This window comes from Oncorhynchus gorbuscha, unplaced genomic scaffold (genome assembly GCF_021184085.1).
Source record: "Oncorhynchus gorbuscha isolate QuinsamMale2020 ecotype Even-year unplaced genomic scaffold, OgorEven_v1.0 Un_scaffold_953, whole genome shotgun sequence".
In the NCBI taxonomy this organism is placed as follows: domain Eukaryota; kingdom Metazoa; phylum Chordata; class Actinopteri; order Salmoniformes; family Salmonidae; genus Oncorhynchus; species Oncorhynchus gorbuscha.
This window is the reverse complement of record NW_025745893.1, coordinates 57,501-76,602: the sequence shown is the minus strand read 5'-3', so window position 1 is coordinate 76,602 and position 19,102 is coordinate 57,501. Positions and strand designations below refer to the sequence as shown.

The 19,102-nt window shown below is 44.0% G+C and overlaps 1 protein-coding gene across 1 annotated transcript; it reads left to right on the top strand.

The window, feature by feature from the left end:
- The first annotated feature begins 1,299 nt into the window (after positions 1-1,299).
- LOC124020852 (tetraspanin-8-like) lies at positions 1,300-15,406 on the top strand. Its single transcript, XM_046336144.1, has 9 exons — positions 1,300-1,473; positions 1,806-1,874; positions 2,396-2,512; positions 2,872-2,946; positions 11,678-11,773; positions 12,409-12,525; positions 12,893-12,949; positions 13,242-13,325; positions 14,490-15,406. The coding sequence occupies exons 1-9, from the start codon at positions 1,414-1,416 to the stop codon at positions 14,649-14,651; spliced, it is 837 nt and encodes a 278-aa protein (XP_046192100.1). The 5' UTR covers positions 1,300-1,413; the 3' UTR covers positions 14,652-15,406.
- The last annotated feature ends 3,696 nt before the right edge of the window (positions 15,407-19,102 follow it).

Genomic DNA, 19,102 nt, shown 5'->3' with positions numbered 1-19,102 from the left:
CTTTCTTTCTCTCTTTCTCTCTCACCAGCCTGTGCTATCTTTCAAGCACCCCAAATAATATAACATTTGATTTAATAAACTTTCACATTTGATTTGAGTCTAGAGTTGGTGTAATGTATCTCTGTAAAAAAACTATATTTTCATATTCGTTCTGCTATATCCATGCAGTGAAATGTCGGTAGGCAAGTTTGTAAACACTGGAAAAATACTTTAGATGATGCAGGACAGGCCTAGATACAGCGAAATATAACTAACCCAAGATAGTTCATCTGTGCCGTTTATAGTGGGAGCAAATAAAGAAGAGTGGGCAGAACAAGCAAGGTTGTTAAAGCCAAGCAAGAGCTAGCGAGATCCTATTGGCGCGTTGTAGCGTGTATTTGCATATTTCCATTACGGGAACGCCTACTCTGTGAAGTGCGCTTGTGCACAAATTCAATTCGACCTTGCACTCTTTCTAAACAATTCCATTTAAATATTTGGAGAAGAGTCAAGTCTTTAAAACTTACGTCACTGTGTTTGTAACATATTGTAGTTTAGGGAACAGAATAATATATTGAGGTCAAATGTTTAATCGATGAGAAAATTTGCACACGTCTGCCCAGTTTCACGTAGTTCCATCCTCTCCCACTCATTACCCACGACTGAACTACAATTTGGTGGTGAGAAAACGTTCAAAATCTAAACGGATGCTTCAGCTTTATAGGCCCTGTGACATGTCTGGGTTTACTCCTTCTGTCTGTGCTTACGTGTAGTGATGTCCTATGTTTTTGTTGTTATTGTGTTGTAATTTGGAAATGTACTTTTTTTATATATATACAGAAAAAAAGTTTACGGTAGGTGACTTATATATATACACTAGATGATTTTAAGGGGGTGTGTGTTTAAGCCATGGAACCTCCATCTTGACATTCCCCCACAGTTGTAATTGTATTTTGGAATCTTTAGAAAAGCATTTATTCCATTACAGACACCTTAATGCATACGTTCAAATTAAATCATGTGAGCTATTTATACAAACAAAAAATGGAGAAACAAAATAAAAACTTTCCCTTAAAGTATATATTTTTGATGACTAATGATACTGTCCCAACTACAACAACAAAAAGTATTAAATACATGTAAATTTGTCCTTTATTTATAAATACTGTAGATCTCCATTCATTCGTGTGGAGGACTGGGCCGCACCGGGGAGTTCCAATATGGCCGACCGTTGGCTTCAAAGGCTTATAATGGCAATAAATACCATCAGCAATCCAGGGTTTATATACATCGTTGGTTACAGTGTAATTTACAGGAACTAACTCAGTACTGCCGACCACATCGGCTACCCGGAAAACGGACACACTCACGAACAGCACGGACAGGTAGAGTTAGTTTTCTGAGAGCTGAAGTGTGGACCTGATAAACACGACAATGGCTAAACTTAATAGCTCTTTCCAACGGCTTTTTGTCTTCTTCAACCTGCTGTTTGCGGTAAGTTAGCAACTCTTTATTTGTAAATACAAGTAGGAACACGTGATTAACTCAGTAGGCGATACTTTAAGGTTACTTTCGATTGTAAATCAACTGCGCAGCAAAACAACAAGTTCGTGTATCTTCTTCACCAAACACTTCTGCCCATAAAAGTTAGTTTCAAAATGTTTGTAGCCTGTCTGTGTGAAATTATATGGTTTCTATCCACTTTCCTACGTGTCTCTCCATGTTGTATAAAGTTGTATAATCCAACTTCACATCCGTTAAATATGGCTTTAAAGACGTGTTTTATTACATTATGTTATGATAGTGAATGGGATGTTTGTCTTTAGATCGTTGGAGGTGTGATTATCGGCCTGGGACTTCTGGGTCAGTTCGCCTACAATGACAGCACTTCAGAGGTAAAATGGGATCTAGCTCTGGTCCGTGGCGTTACATGCGGTTTGAGCTTTGAAGAAGTTTAAAGCCGCACACGTAACACCCTAGACAAGAGCTAAATGGGCTCAGTTCAAATTACATTCAAACTGAATTTTACGAATAGATATATATATGGATATTGAATGAATTCTTACCAAAGATAATTCATTTTGATTATTTAATTTCTCTACTTTGAAAAAACAAAAGTGGAAACAAACAGTTACTCATAAGCATTAAACGCTTCAGCATCTGAAAAACAGGTTCATGTGTCAACAGTTTATGTAGTAGACTATAACTGTACTTCCTTATTGGTTAGCTATATATACACAAAGTGAACTCTCGTGGTCAAAGTAAATGTTCCTAAAGTACTGTCCTATACAAGAATTATAGGTCTACCGTGCAATAATAAAAGATGTGATTTTTCCCTATTAGGAACGTAGGCATTGCTATTATGATGTCATAATGGTACGCTGAGACACACGATGGATGTTGTATTGTTTTTCAGTTTGAGAACCAGACCAAAGGGTTTCTGGTGATGTATCTGGTAGGAGGCATCACCATGGCCATGTCTCTGCTCGGGGCGCACGGAGCACACAGAGAGAAGAGAATTCCCCTGATCGTGGTGAGAGGGTCTACTGCGACGAGCTGCGTTCACATTCAAACAGACATCTACGACTATAGACACAGAACAATATACAATATGTCACGGTTTCCCAGACACAGATTAACCCCAGTTCTGGACTAAAAACTGGTTTTCAATGAAGATACCTACTTGAGCTTGCTTTTTAGGCCAGAACTAGGCTCTGTCTGTGTCTGGGAAACCACCCTGATATCCTGTTTTATATCGTATTACGACATTGGGTTAGGAAAGACACTTACCGTTTCATAACCTCTTTTGTTCAACGATTCACTGAGTCACACAGTAACTTTATTGGACGGAAAATTGTTTAAGTCTCTCTCTCTTTCACTTTCTGTCTCTAGTTTCTGGTGGCCTGTTTTATTTGCTGCTTCGGCCTCCTGCGTCTGGCGGTGCCCACAGCCATGTACCGTCCTGAGGTATTGTTGGTTAATAATAATGTCTGTCCTGTAATACTGATATGTTATACTAGTAGACAGGACTACAGCCAGTGGTACTGTAATACTGATGTGTTATACTGGTAGACAGGACTACAGCCAGTGGTACTGTAATACTGATGTGTTATACTGGTAGACAGGACTACAGCCAGTGGTACTGATGTGTTATACTAGTAGACAGGACTACAGCCAGTGGTACTGTAATACTGATGTGTTATACTGGTAGACAGGACTACAGCCAGTGGTACTGATGTGTTATACTAGTAGACAGGACTACAGCCAGTGGTACTGATGTGTTATACTGGTAGACAGGACTACAGCCAGTGGTACTGATGTGTTATACTGGTAGACAGGACTACAGCCAGTGGTACTGATGTGTTATACTGGTAGACAGGACTACAGCCAGTGGTACTGATGTGTTATACTGGTAGACAGGACTACAGCCAGTGTTATACTGGTACTGCCATGTGTTATACTGGTAGACAGGACTACAGCCAGTGGTACTGTAATACTGATGTGTTATACTGGACAGGACTAGACTGAGGTTATACTACAGGACTACAGCCAGTGGTACTGATGATGTTATACTGGTAGACAGGACTACAGCCAGTGGTACTGATGTGTTATACTGGTAGACAGGACTACAGCCAGTGGTACTGATGTGTTATACTGGACAGGACTAGCCACAGGACTACAGCCAGTGGTACTGATGTGTTATACTGGTAGACAGGACTACAGCCAGTGGTACTGTAATACTGATGTGTTATACTAGTAGACAGGACTACAGCCAGTGGTACTGTATATACTGATGTGATTATACTGGTAGACAGGACTACAGCCAGTGGTACTGATGTGTTATACTGGTAGACAGGACTACAGCCAGTGGTACTGTAATACTGATGTGTTATACTGGTAGACAGGACTACAGCCAGTGGTACTGTAATACTGATGTGTTATACTGGTAGACAGGACTACAGCCAGTGGTACTGTAATACTGATGTGTTATACTGGTAGACAGGACTACAGCCAGTGGTACTGTAATACTGATGTGTTATACTGGTAGACAGGACTACAGCCAGTGGTACTGATGTGTTATACTGGTAGACAGGACTACAGCCAGTGGTACTGATGTGTTATACTGGTAGACAGGACTACAGCCAGTGGTACTGATGTGTTATACTGGTAGACAGGACTACAGCCAGTGGTACTGATGTGTTATACTGGTAGACAGGACTACAGCCAGTGGTACTGTAATACTGATGTGTTATACTGGTAGACAGGACTACAGCCAGTGGTACTGATGTGTTATACTAGTAGACAGGACTACAGCCAGTGGTACTGTAATACTGATGTGTTATACTGGTAGACAGGACTACAGCCAGTGGTACTGATGTGTTATACTAGTAGACAGGACTACAGCCAGTGGTACTGATGTGTTATACTAGTAGACAGGACTACAGCCAGTGGTACTGATGTGTTATACTGGTAGACAGGACTACAGCCAGTGGTACTGATGTGTTATACTAGTAGACAGGACTACAGCCAGTGGTACTGTAATACTGATGTGTTATACTGGTAGACAGGACTACAGCCAGTGGTACTGATGTGTTATACTAGTAGACAGGACTACAGCCAGTGGTACTGATGTGTTATACTGGTAGACAGGACTACAGCCAGTGGTACTGATGTGTTATACTGGTAGACAGGACTACAGCCAGTGGTACTGATGTGTTATACTGGTAGACAGGACTACAGCCAGTGGTACTGATGTGTTATACTGGTAGACAGGACTACAGCCAGTGGTACTGATGTGTTATACTGGTAGACAGGACTACAGCCAGTGGTACTGTAATACTGATGTGTTATACTGGTAGACAGGACTACAGCCAGTGGTACTGATGTGTTATACTGGTAGACAGGACTACAGCCAGTGGTACTGATGTGTTATACTGGTAGACAGGACTACAGCCAGTGGTACTGTAATGTGATGTGTTATACTGGTAGGACTAGGACTACAGCCAGTGGTACTGATGTGTTATACTGGTAGACAGGACTACAGCCAGTGGTACTGATGTGTTATACTGGTAGACAGGACTACAGCCAGTGGTACTGATGTGTTATACTGATACAGTGGTTATACTGATGTGTTATACTAGTAGACAGGACTACAGCCAGTGGTACTGATGTGTTATACTGGTAGACAGGACTACAGCCAGTGGTACTGTAATACTGAAGTGTTATACTGGTAGACAGGACTACAGCCAGTGGTACTGATGTGTTATACTGGTAGACAGGACTACAGCCAGTGGTACTGTAATACTGATGTGTTATACTGGTAGACAGGACTACAGCCAGTGGTACTGTAATACTGATGTGTTATATACTGGTAGACAGGACTACAGCCAGTGGTACTGATGTGTTATACTGGTAGACAGGACTACAGCCAGTGGTACTGTAATACTGATGTGTTATACTGGTAGACAGGACTACAGCCAGTGGTACTGTAATACTGATGTGTTATACTGGTAGACAGGACTACAGCCAGTGGTACTGATGTGTTATACTGGTAGACAGGACTACAGCCAGTGGTACTGATGTGTTATACTGGTAGACAGGACTACAGCCAGTGGTACTGATGTGTTATACTGGTAGACAGGACTACAGCCAGTGGTACTGATGTGTTATACTGGTAGACAGGACTACAGCCAGTGGTACTGATGTGTTATACTGGTAGACAGGACTACAGCCAGTGGTACTGATGTGTTATACTGGTAGACAGGACTACAGCCAGTGGTACTGTAATACTGATGTGTTATACTGGTAGACAGGACTACAGCCAGTGGTACTGATATACTACTGATGTGTTATACTGGTAGAGTGGTACAGGACTACAGCCAGTGGTACTGATGTGTTATACTGGTAGACAGGACTACAGCCAGTGGTACTGATACTGATGTGTTATACTGGTAGACAGGACTACAGCCAGTGGTACTGATGTGTTATACTAGTAGACAGGACTACAGCCAGTGGTACTGATGTGTTATACTGGTAGACAGGACTACAGCCAGTGGTACTGATGTGTTATACTGGTAGACAGGACTACAGCCAGTGGTACTGATGTGTTATACTGGTAGACAGGACTACAGCCAGTGGTACTGATGTGTTATACTAGTAGACAGGACTACAGCCAGTGGTACTGATGTGTTATACTGGTAGACAGGACTACAGCCAGTGGTACTGATGTGTTATACTAGTAGACAGGACTACAGCCAGTGGTACTGTACTGATGTGTTATACTGGTAGACAGGACTACAGCCAGTGGTACTGATGTGTTATACTGGTAGACAGGACTACAGCCAGTGGTACTGTAATACTGATGTGTTATACTGGTAGACAGGACTACAGCCAGTGGTACTGTAATACTGATGTGTTATACTGGTAGACAGGACTACAGCCAGTGGTACTGATGTGTTATACTGGTAGACAGGACTACAGCCAGTGGTACTGATGTGTTATACTGGTAGACAGGACTACAGCCAGTGGTACTGATGTGTTATACTGGTAGACAGGACTACAGCCAGTGGTACTGTAATACTGATGTGTTATACTGGTAGACAGGACTACAGCCAGTGGTACTGTAATACTGATGTGTTATACTAGTAGACAGGACTACAGCCAGTGGTACTGATGTGTTATACTGGTAGACAGGACTACAGCCAGTGGTACTGTAATACTGATGTGTTATACTGGTAGACAGGACTACAGCCAGTGGTACTGTAAGTACTTGTGGTAGACAGGACTACAGCCAGTGATGTGTTATACTAGTAGACAGGACTACAGCCAGTGGTACTGTAATACTGATGTGTTATACTAGTAGACAGGACTACAGCCAGTGGTACTGTAATACTGATGTGTTATACTGGTAGACAGGACTACAGCCAGTGGTACTGATGTGTTATACTGGTAGACAGGACTACAGCCAGTGGTACTGATGTGTTATACTGGTAGACAGGACTACAGCCAGTGGTACTGATGTGTTATACTGGTAGACAGGACTACAGCCAGTGGTACTGAATACTGATGTGTTATACTGGTAGACAGGACTACAGCCAGTGGTACTGATGTGTTATACTGGTAGACAGGACTACAGCCAGTGGTACTGATGTGTTATACTAGTAGACAGGACTACAGCCAGTGGTACTGATGTGTTATACTGGTAGACAGGACTACAGCCAGTGGTACTGATGTGTTATACTAGTAGACAGGACTACAGCCAGTGGTACTGATGTGTTACTGGTAGACAGGACTAGCCAGTGGTACTGATGTGTTTGGTAGACAGGACTACAGCCAGTGGTACTGATGTGTTATACTGGTAGACAGGACTACAGCCAGTGGTACTGATGTGTTATACTGGTAGACAGGACTACAGCCAGTGGTACTGATGTGTTATACTGGTAGACAGGACTACAGCCAGTGGTACTGTAATACTGATGTGTTATACTAGTAGACAGGACTACAGCCAGTGGTACTGATGTGTTATACTGGTAGACAGGACTACAGCCAGTGGTACTGTAATACTGATGTGTTATACTGGTAGACAGGACTACAGCCAGTGGTACTGATGTGTTATACTGGTAGACAGGACTACAGCCAGTGGTACTGTAATACTGATGTGTTATACTGGTAGACAGGACTACAGCCAGTGGTACTGTAATACTGATGTGTTATACTGGTAGACAGGACTACAGCCAGTGGTACTGATGTGTTATACTGGTAGACAGGACTACAGCCAGTGGTACTGTAATACTGATGTGTTATACTGGTAGACAGGACTACAGCCAGTGGTACTGTAATACTGATGTGTTATACTGGTAGACAGGACTACAGCCAGTGGTACTGATGTGTTATACTGGTAGACAGGACTACAGCCAGTGGTACTGATGTGTTATACTGGTAGACAGGACTACAGCCAGTGGTACTGATGTGTTATACTGTGCCAGTGGTACTGATGTGTTATACTGGTAGACAGGACTACAGCCAGTGGTACTGATGTGTTATACTGGTAGACAGGACTACAGCCAGTGGTACTGATGTGTGTATACTGGTAGACAGGACTACAGCCAGTGGTACTGATGTGTTATACTGGTAGACAGGACTACAGCCAGTGGTACTGATGTGTTATACTGGTAGACAGGACTACAGCCAGTGGTACTGATGATGTGTTATACTGGTAGACAGGACTACAGCCAGTGGTACTGATGTGTTATACTGGTAGACAGGACTACAGCCAGTGGTACTGATGTGTTATACTGGTAGACAGGACTACAGCCAGTGGTACTGATGTGTTATACTGGTAGACAGGACTACAGCCAGTGGTACTGTAATACTGATGTGTTATACTGGTAGACAGGACTACAGCCAGTGGTACTGATGTGTTATACTGGTAGACAGGACTACAGCCAGTGGTACTGATGTGTTATACTGGTAGACAGGACTACAGCCAGTGGTACTGATGTGTTATACTAGTAGACAGGACTACAGCCAGTGGTACTGATGTGTTATACTAGTAGACAGGACTACAGCCAGTGGTACTGATGTGTTATACTGGTAGACAGGACTACAGCCAGTGGTATTGATGTGTTATACTAGTAGACAGGACTACAGCCAGTGGTACTGATGTGTTATACTAGTAGACAGGACTACAGCCAGTGGTACTGATGTGTTATACTGGTAGACAGGACTACAGCCAGTGGTACTGTAATACTGATGTACTGTAATACTGATGTGTTATACTGGTAGACAGGACTACAGCCAGTGGTACTGTAATACTGATGTGTTATACTGGTAGACAGGACTACAGCCAGTGGTACTGATGTGTTATACTGGTAGACAGGACTACAGCCAGTGGTACTGATGTGTTATACTGGTAGACAGGACTACAGCCAGTGGTACTGATGTGTTATACTGGTAGACAGGACTACAGCCAGTGGTACTGTAATACTGATGTGTTATACTGGTAGACAGGACTACAGCCAGTGGTACTGATGTGTTATACTAGTAGACAGGACTACAGCCAGTGGTACTGTAATACTGATGTGTTATACTAGTAGACAGGACTACAGCCAGTGGTACTGATGTGTTATACTAGTAGACAGGACTACAGCCAGTGGTACTGATGTGTTATACTAGTAGACAGGACTACAGCCAGTGGTACTGTAATACTGATGTGTTATACTGGTAGACAGGACTACAGCCAGTGGTACTGATGTGTTATACTGGTAGACAGGACTACAGCCAGTGGTACTGATGTGTTATACTGGTAGACAGGACTACAGCCAGTGGTACTGATGTGTTATACTAGACTGCCAGTAGACAGGACTACAGCCAGTGGTACTGTAATACTGATGTGTTATACTGGTAGACAGGACTACAGCCAGTGGTACTGTAATACTGATGTGTTATACTAGTAGACAGGACTACAGCCAGTGGTACTGTAATACTGATGTGTTATACTGGTAGACAGGACTACAGCCAGTGGTACTGATGTGTTATACTAGTAGACAGGACTACAGCCAGTGGTACTGTAATACTGATGTGTTCTACTGGTAGACAGGACTACAGCCAGTGGTACTGTAATACTGATGTATTATACTGGTAGACAGGACTACAGCCAGTGGTACTGATGTGTTATACTAGTAGACAGGACTACAGCCAGTGGTACTGATGTGTTATACTGGTAGACAGGACTACAGCCAGTGGTACTGATGTGTTATACTGGTAGACAGGACTACAGCCAGTGGTACTGATGTGTTATACTGGTAGACAGGACTACAGCCAGTGGTACTGATGTGTTATACTGGTAGACAGGACTACAGCCAGTGGTACTGATGTGTTATACTGGTAGAGACAGGACTACAGCCAGTGGTACTGATAATAGACTGACTGTAATGTGTGTTATACTAGTAGACAGGACTACAGCCAGTGGTACTGATGTGTTATACTAGTAGACAGGACTACAGCCAGTGGTACTGTAATACTGATGTGTTATACTGGTAGACAGGACTACAGCCAGTGGTACTGATGTGTTATACTGGTAGACAGGACTACAGCCAGTGGTATACTGAGACAGGACTGGTACTGATGTGTTATACTGGTAGACAGGACTACAGCCAGTGGTACTGATGTGTTATACTAGTAGACAGGACTACAGCCAGTGGTACTGATGTGTTATACTGGTAGACACAGCCAGACTACAGCCAGTGGTACTGATGTGTTATACTAGTAGACAGGACTACAGCCAGTGGTACTGATGTGTTATACTGGTAGACAGGACTACAGCCAGTGGTACTGATGTGTTATACTAGTAGACAGGACTACAGCCAGTGGTACTGATGTGTTATACTGGTAGACAGGACTACAGCCAGTGGTACTGATGTGTTATACTGGTAGACAGGACTACAGCCAGTGGTACTGATGTGTTATACTGGTAGACAGGACTACAGCCAGTGGTACTGTAATACTGATGTGTTATACTAGTAGACAGGACTACAGCCAGTGGTACTGATGTGTTATACTAGTAGACAGGACTACAGCCAGTGGTACTGTAATACTGATGTGTTATACTAGTAGACAGGACTACAGCCAGTGGTACTGATGTGTTATACTGGTAGACAGGACTACAGCCAGTGGTACTGATGTGTTATACTGGTAGACAGGACTACAGCCAGTGGTACTGTAATACTGATGTGTTATACTAGTAGACAGGACTACAGCCAGTGGTACTGATGTGTTATACTAGTAGACAGGACTACAGCCAGTGGTACTGATGTGTTATACTGGTAGACAGGACTACAGCCAGTGGTACTGATGTGTTATACTGGTAGACAGGACTACAGCCAGTGGTACTGTAATACTGATGTGTTATACTAGTAGACAGGACTACAGCCAGTGGTACTGTAATACTGATGTGTTATACTAGTAGACAGGACTACAGCCAGTGGTACTGATGTGTTATACTGGTAGACAGGACTACAGCCAGTGGTACTGATGTGTTATACTGGTAGACAGGACTACAGCCAGTGGTACTGATGTGTTATACTGGTAGACAGGACTACAGCCAGTGGTACTGTAATATGATGTGTTATACTAGTAGACAGGACTACAGCCAGTGGTACTGATGTGTTATACTGGTAGACAGGACTACTGATGTGTTATACTGGTAGACAGGACTACAGCCAGTGGTACTGTAATACTGATGTGTTATACTAGTAGACAGGACTACAGCCAGTGGTACTGATGTGTTATACTAGTAGACAGGACTACAGCCAGTGGTACTGATGTGTTATACTGGTAGACAGGACTACAGCCAGTGGTACTGATGTGTTATACTGGTAGACAGGACTACAGCCAGTGGTACTGTAATACTGATGTGTTATACTAGTAGACAGGACTACAGCCAGTGGTACTGTAATACTGATGTGTTATACTGGTAGACAGGACTACAGCCAGTGGTACTGATGTGTTATACTAGTAGACAGGACTACAGCGTGTGTGTGTGTGTGTGTGTGTGTGTGTGTGTGACTACAGCCAGTGGTGTGTGTGTGTGTGTGGACTGTGCCAGTGTGTGTGTGTGTGTGTGTGTGTGGTGTGTGTGTGTGTGTGTGTGTTCTGTCAAGGCCATTGTTGACACCAGCGGTTGTTGTTTGTTTTGCAGATGATGCAGATCGTGGAGGAGAAGTTCCGTGAGGGCCTGCCTCTGAACGAAGCCTCCCCTGATGTTAGACAGTTCACTGAGAGGATTCAGCTGAATGTACAGAGACATTTCCATCAATCATTTCACCACAATATACTTGATGTGTCCATAACAAACATTATATCAAAGGATCCTGTTTGGGATCTATTCTGTCTTTTCCATGAATCATCAGCCGGAAATATTTCACTAAGATTTACAATAATATCATTCATTATATACTTTATAGTTTTGAGAAGTTACATTCTAGTTTACAACATGTACCTCGGTAATGTTAACTTCCTGTAACAACACAATGTAGTGTTCACTTGATCCCTACCCTTGACCAATGAGTCTACTGTCTTCCCAAACCCCCAAAATGAAGTGTTCCTTCCAAATAGGTCCAGACACTGCTGGGCATAACCCTTGTTTTGTTGACTCTAACCAGCAGTAATGAGGAAGAGGTTGACCTCGTGGTTCAACTAGTTTACTGTTCTCAACATGTCCTTTGTGTTGAGGTTGACCTCCTGGTTCAACTAGTTTACTGTTCTCAACATGTCCTTTGTGTTGAGGTTGACCTCATGGTTCAACTAGTTTACTGTTCTCAACATGTCCTTTGTGTTGAGGTTGACCTCGTGGTTCAACTAGTTTACTGTTCTCAACATGTCCTGTTGTCCGATACGCTGACTGACTGTGTGTGTGTGTTTTTTTAACAGTTGAAGTGCTGTGGGCTGTTCAGTTACACAGACTGGGGCAACAACGTCCCTGACTCCTGTCTCTGTCAGGGGGAGGAAGATCAGATGGAGGGTACATGCCTGAACATTCCATACCGGGTGAGTTCAGATCAACTCTACATGACAGGACTGATGATGTAGCTTTATAGTCAATAGTCTCCTCCTTCTTCTTCTCAGTTCTTATCATAGGTTTACATCCTGGTCTACCATGAGACACCTTTTAACCCTTCAGGTTATGTCTGTTAGAGACATTCATTAAGGGTTATGTCTGTTAGAGACATTCATTAAGGGTTACGTCTGTTAGAGACATTCATTAAGGGTTATGTCTGTTAGAGACATTCATAAGGGTTATGTCTGTTAGAGACATTCATTAAGGGTTACGTCTGTTAGAGACATTCATTAAGGGTTATGTCTGTTAGAGACATAAATACGTCGTGTCAGTTTTTCTTCTTCTTCTGTTTTTCAGTTGTTGTTCTTTTCAGAGTTCAGGATGACTGGACACCAGAAGCTGATCTACAAACAGGTTGGACCAGCTTCCCTTTTCTGTTATCTGTAGATCAACCGTCTACATTCCTAGACAGAACCGGTTGCTTTTGTCACTGATCAGAGAGCAGCACACTGTGGAGAATGAAGCTCTTCTGATGAGCCATGATCTGAGTCACGTTAATTACACAGACACTCTTTTTCAGTCTGCACATTTTGAGTTTTTCCGTGATCCCTGCGGGAATTGAACCCGTGACCTTGGCATCGCTAGTACCACATGACTGAGTTGTGATCTGTGGTCCAATGAGTATTAACGGACCTCTGTTCCGCAGACCTGCTTCCCCATCCTCGAGGGCTACCTGGCTAAAGCTCTGGACATCCTGTTGGGCGTTTCCTTCGGATTCGCTGCTCTGGCTGTGAGCGTGCATTCTTTACCACGCACATTTCTCACCTTACACATCACACTGCCAGTTGAATATCTCTACTAGTCCCCCGGCATTTCTCACCTTACACATCACACTGTCAGTTGAATATCTCTACTAGTCCCCCGGCATTTCTCACCTTACACATCACACTGCCAGTTGAATATCTCTACTAGTCCCCCGGCATTTCTCACCTTACACATCACACTGCCAGTTGAATATCTCTACTAGTCCCCCGGCATTTCACACCTTACACATCACACTGTCAGTTGAATATCTCTACTAGTCCCCGGCATTTCACACCTTACACATCACACTGTCAGTTGAATATCTCTACTAGTCCCCCGGCATTTCACACCTTACACATCACACTGTCAGTTGAATATCTCTACTAGTCCCCCGGCATTTCACACCTTACACATCACACTGTCAGTTGAATATCTCTACTAGTCCCCCGGCATTTCTCACCTTACACATCACACTGCCAGTTGAATATCTCTACTAGTCCCCCGGCATTTCACACTTACACATCACACTGTCAGTTGAATATCTCTACTAGTCCCCCGGCATTTCACACCTTACACATCACACTGTCAGTTGAATATCTCTACTAGTCCCCCAGGCATTTCTCACCTTACACATCACACTGTCAGTTGAATATCTCTACTAGTCCCCCGGCATTTCACACCTTACACATCACACTGTCAGTTGAATATCTCTACTAGTCCCCCGGCATTTCACACCTTACACATCACACTGTCAGTTGAATATCTCTACTAGTCCCCCGGCATTTCTCACCTTACACATCACACTGTCAGTTGAATATCTCTACTAGTCCCCCGGCATTTCACACCTTACACATCACACTGTCAGTTGAATATCTCTACTAGTCCCCCGGCATTTCACACCTTACACATCACACTGTCAGTTGAATATCTCTACTAGTCCCCCAGGCATTTCACACCTTACACATCACACTGTCAGTTGAATATCTCTACTAGTCCCCCGGCATTTCTCACCTTACACATCACACTGTCAGTTGAATATCTCTACTAGTCCCCCGGCATTTCACACCTTACACATCACACTGTCAGTTGAATATCTCTACTAGTCCCCCGCGTGGTTGTCTTTAGTTCATGTCGTTGTGTTGTTCTCCAGCTCCTGGGAGCGGTGATGTCTGCCGTCCTGCTGGCTCAGCTGAGGAGCTCTACCGGAGCGGTTCCTGTGGTGTTCAGTGTCAGCTCATCCAAGTTCGGCTTCAGTTCCCACCCACCCAAGTACACCGAGCTTTACAACGAGCCTGAGAAGCCTGAGAAGTGAAAAAGCAGAATGAGGTTCAGGATGTGGTTAGTTAGATGACATGGTTTTAGGCTGTTGTTCAGTCTGGCTCAGCATAGAAATAGAACTACTAGAATGGTTAAAGCCCCCACAACCATGGAGTATGATCAATATAGTTGAATGGGGATTGTCTTTCTAGTGATCTATTTCTATGGTGTCCAGACTCCCACTGTTTTCCTTCCACATCTTCTTATGGTTGTTGTTGTGTGTTTTTCAACGAGAGGTCTCCTTTAACTCTCTTTCTGATTGTCAAACCAAAAAAGGAAGGTGCTGCTTCCTTCTGTGTGTAATTTGCTTTGATTTTGAGTTCTACGTTTAAAGAGAATCACCACCGGTGGTTTTATACATACGCAGCGAGTTCTGAGTAAAAATGGTTGGAGAACGTTACATTTTATTTGCAGAATGAGACGCGGTGAGCTGGCAGGGCGTTTTGAAAAGAGGACATCACAAAGAGAGAACCACTCTGAGATAGTAAGGACAGAATGTCATTTCCATAGGACTTTGAATGTCAAATCATTTGCCTTGAAAGTGCAATAATAAAAAAGGGGAACGAAAGGGAAGGTTGACAAAGTGAAACGGGGAAATAAATATCTGGCGCTGACAGAAGTCCTGTAGCTTTTTGCAATGAAATGGAACAACGTTAAGTGTTTCGCTATGAACTGTAAATCCTTAAATGAAATATACAACATGCCAACTGTTTTGCTCTCTATGTTTCTAAATAAAGCATCTGTCTTCTACATGTGTCTCTTTTTGTACAAATATATTATAATTTGGAACGTATTTACAACTCTTTTGAGGAATATATTATATATATATTGTATATATTTTGAAATGATTTCCTCTTTTGAGAAAACATTATATTTTATATGCTTTGCATATTAACCTCTTGAACCTCTGGGGGCAGTATTTCATTTCTGGATGAAAAACGTTCCCGTTTTAAACGAGATATTTTGTCACGAAAAGATGCTCGACTATGCATATAATTGACAGCTTTGGAAAGAAAACACTGAAGTTTCCAAAACTGCAACGATATTGTCTGTGAGTGTCACAGAACTAATGCTACAGGCGAAACCAAGATGAAATTTCATGCAGGAAGTGAGACGGATTTTGAATGAGCTTGTGTTCCAATGTCTCCTTATATGGCTGTGAATGCGCAAGGAATGAGCCTACACTTTCTGTCGTTTCCCCAAGGTGTTTGCAGCATTGTGACGTATTTCTAGGCATATCATTGGAAAATTGACCATAAGGGACTACATTTACCAGGTGTCAGCTCTGTGTCCTCCGTCAACTATTGCGTAATCTCCAGGTGCGTGCATGTTTCCATTTTGAACAGAGGAGAAACCAAACTGCCAGGAGTGACTTATCATCGAATAGATATGTGAAAAACACCTTGAGGATTGATTCTAAACAACGTTTGCCATGTTTCTGTCAATATTATGGAGTTAATTTGGAAAAAAGTTTGCGTTGTAATGACTGAATTTTCAGGTTTTTTTCTTAGCCAAACTTGATGAACAAAACGGAGAGCGATTTCTCAAATACACAAATAATATTTTTGGAAAAACGGAACATTTGCTATCTAACTGAGAGTCTCCTCATTGAAAACATCTGAAGTTCTTCAAAGGTAAATGATTTTATTTGAATGCTTTTCTTGTTTTTGTGAAAATGTTGCCTGCTGAATGCTAGGCTTAATGCTATGCTAGCTATCAATACTCTTACACAAATGCTTGTTTAGCTATGGTTGAAAATCTTTTTTTGAAAATCTGAGATGACAGTGTTGTTAACAAAAGGCTAAGCTTGTGAGCCAATATATTTATTTCATTTCATTTGTGATTTTCATGAATAGTTAACGTTGCGTTATGGTAATGAGCTTGAGGCTATAATTACGCTCCCGGATACGGGATTGCTCGTCGCAAAAGGTTAAGTTCCAATTCAGTTGAATAAAAACTCTAGATGTTATTGTCTACAAACCTGGAGCTACTGAGAGAGGAGAGAACCCAGACTAATAATAATAATAATATATGCCATTTAGCAGACGCTTTTATCCAAAGCGACTTACAGTCATGTGTGCATACATTCTACTAAAACACCTGAGGGAAGAGACAGGTGAGGGATCAGAGGAGAACCCTGACTAAAACACCCGAGGGAAGAGACAGGTGAGGGATCAGAGGAGAACCCTGACTAAAACACCCGAGGGAAGAGACGGGTGAGGGAACAGAGGAGAACCCTGACTAAAACACCTGAGGGAAGAGACAGGTGAGGGAGGGAGCAGAAGAGAACCCCGACTAAAACACCTGAGGGAAGAGACAGGTGAGGGAGAGAGCAGAAGAGAACCCTGACTAAAACACCTGAGGGAAGAGACAGGTGAGGGAGGGAACAGAGGAGAACCCCGACTAAAACACCTGAGGGAAGAGACAGGTGAGGGAGGGAGCAGAAGAGAACCCTGACTAAAACACCCGAGGGAAGAGACAGGTGAGGGAGGGAGCAGAGGAGAACCCTGACTAAAACACCTGAGGGAAGAGACAGGTGAGGGAGGGAGCAGAAGAGAACCCTGACTAAAACACCTGAGGGAAGAGACAGGTGAGGGAGGGAGCAGAGGAGAACCCTGACTAAAACACCTGAGGGAAGAGACAGGTGAGGGAGGGAGCAGAAAGAACCCTGACTAAAACACCCGAGGAAGAGACAGGTGAGGGAACAGAGGAGAACCCTGACTAAAACACCTGAGGGAAGAGACAGGTGAGGGAGGGAGCAGAGGAGAACCCTGACTAAAACACCTGAGGGAAGAGACAGGTGAGGGAGGGAGCAGAGGAGAACCCTGACTAAAACACCCGAGGGAAGATTTACCTCTTGACGGGTGAGGGAACCCCTGACTAAAACACCTGAGGGAAGAGACAGGTGAGGAGGGAGCAGAAGAGAACCCCGACTAAAACACCTGAGGGAAGAGACAGGTGAGGGAGGATTTTGAATGATTGTGTTCCAATGTCTATCAAATGTCATGAAGAGAACCCTGACTAAAACACCTGAGGGAAGAGACAGGTGAGGGAGGGAACAGAGGAGAACCCCGACTAAAACACCTGAGGAAGAGACAGGTGAGGGAGGAGCAGAAAGAACCCTGACTAAAACACCCGAGGAAGAGACAGGTGAGGGAGGGAGCAGAGGAGAACCCTGACTAAAACACCTGAGGGAAGAGACAGGTGAGGAGGGAGCAGAAGAGAACCCTGACTAAAACACCTGAGGGAAGAGACAGGTGAGGGAGGGAGCAGAGGAGAACCCTGACTAAAACACCCGAGGGAAGAGACAGGTGAGGGAACAGAGGAGAACCCTGACTAAAACACCTGAGGGAAGAGACAGGTGAGGGAGGGAGCAGAAGAGAACCCCGACTAAAACACCTGAGGGAAGAGACAGGTGAGGGAGAGAGCAGAGGAGAACCCTGACTAAAACACCTGAGGGAAGAGACAGGTGAGGGAGGGAACAGAGGAGAACCCCGACTAAAACACCTGAGGGAAGAGACAGGTGAGGGAGGGAGCAGAAGAGAACCCTGACTAAAACACCCGAGGGAAGAGACAGGTGAGGGAGGGAGCAGAGGAGAACCCTGACTAAAACACCTGAGGGAAGAGACAGGTGAGGGAGGGAGCAGAAGAGAACCCTGACTAAAACACCTGAGGGAAGAGACAGGTGAGGGAGGGAGCAGAGGAGAACCCTGACTAAAACACCTGAGGGAAGAGACAGGTGAGGGAGGGAGCAGAGGAGAACCCTGACTAAAACACCCGAGGGAAGAGACAGGTGAGGGAACAGAGGAGAACCCTGACTAAAACACCTGAGGGAAGAGACAGGTGAGGGAGGGAGCAGAGGAGAACCCTGACTAAAACACCTGAGGGAAGAGACAGGTGAGGGAGAGAGCAGAGGAGAACCCTGACTAAAACACCCGAGGGAAGAGACAGGTGAGGGAACAGAGGAGAACCCTGACTAAAACACCTGAGGGAAGAGACAGGTGAGGGAGGGAGCAGAGGAGAACCCTGACTAAAACACCCGAGGGAAGAGACAGGTGAGGGAACAGAGGAGAACCCTGACTAAAACACCCGAGGGAAGAGACAGGTGAGGGAGCAGAGGAGAACCCTGACTAAAACACCTGAGGGAAGAGACAGGTGAGGGAACAGAGAGAACCCCGACTAAAACACCCGAGGCAGACAGAGAGAGAGAGAGACAGAGTCAGACAGAGAGAGGGAGACAGAGAGAGAGAGTGTGCGGGCACTAGAAAAGTCTGCAGCACCCGGCCTCACCCTACTAGAATCCGAAGTCAAATGTCTACTGTTTGCTGATGATCTGGTGCTTCTGTCACCAACCAAGGAGGGCCTACAGCAGCACCTAGATCTTCTGCACAAATTATGTCAGACCTGGGCCCTGACAGTAAATCTCAGTAAGACCAAAATAATGGT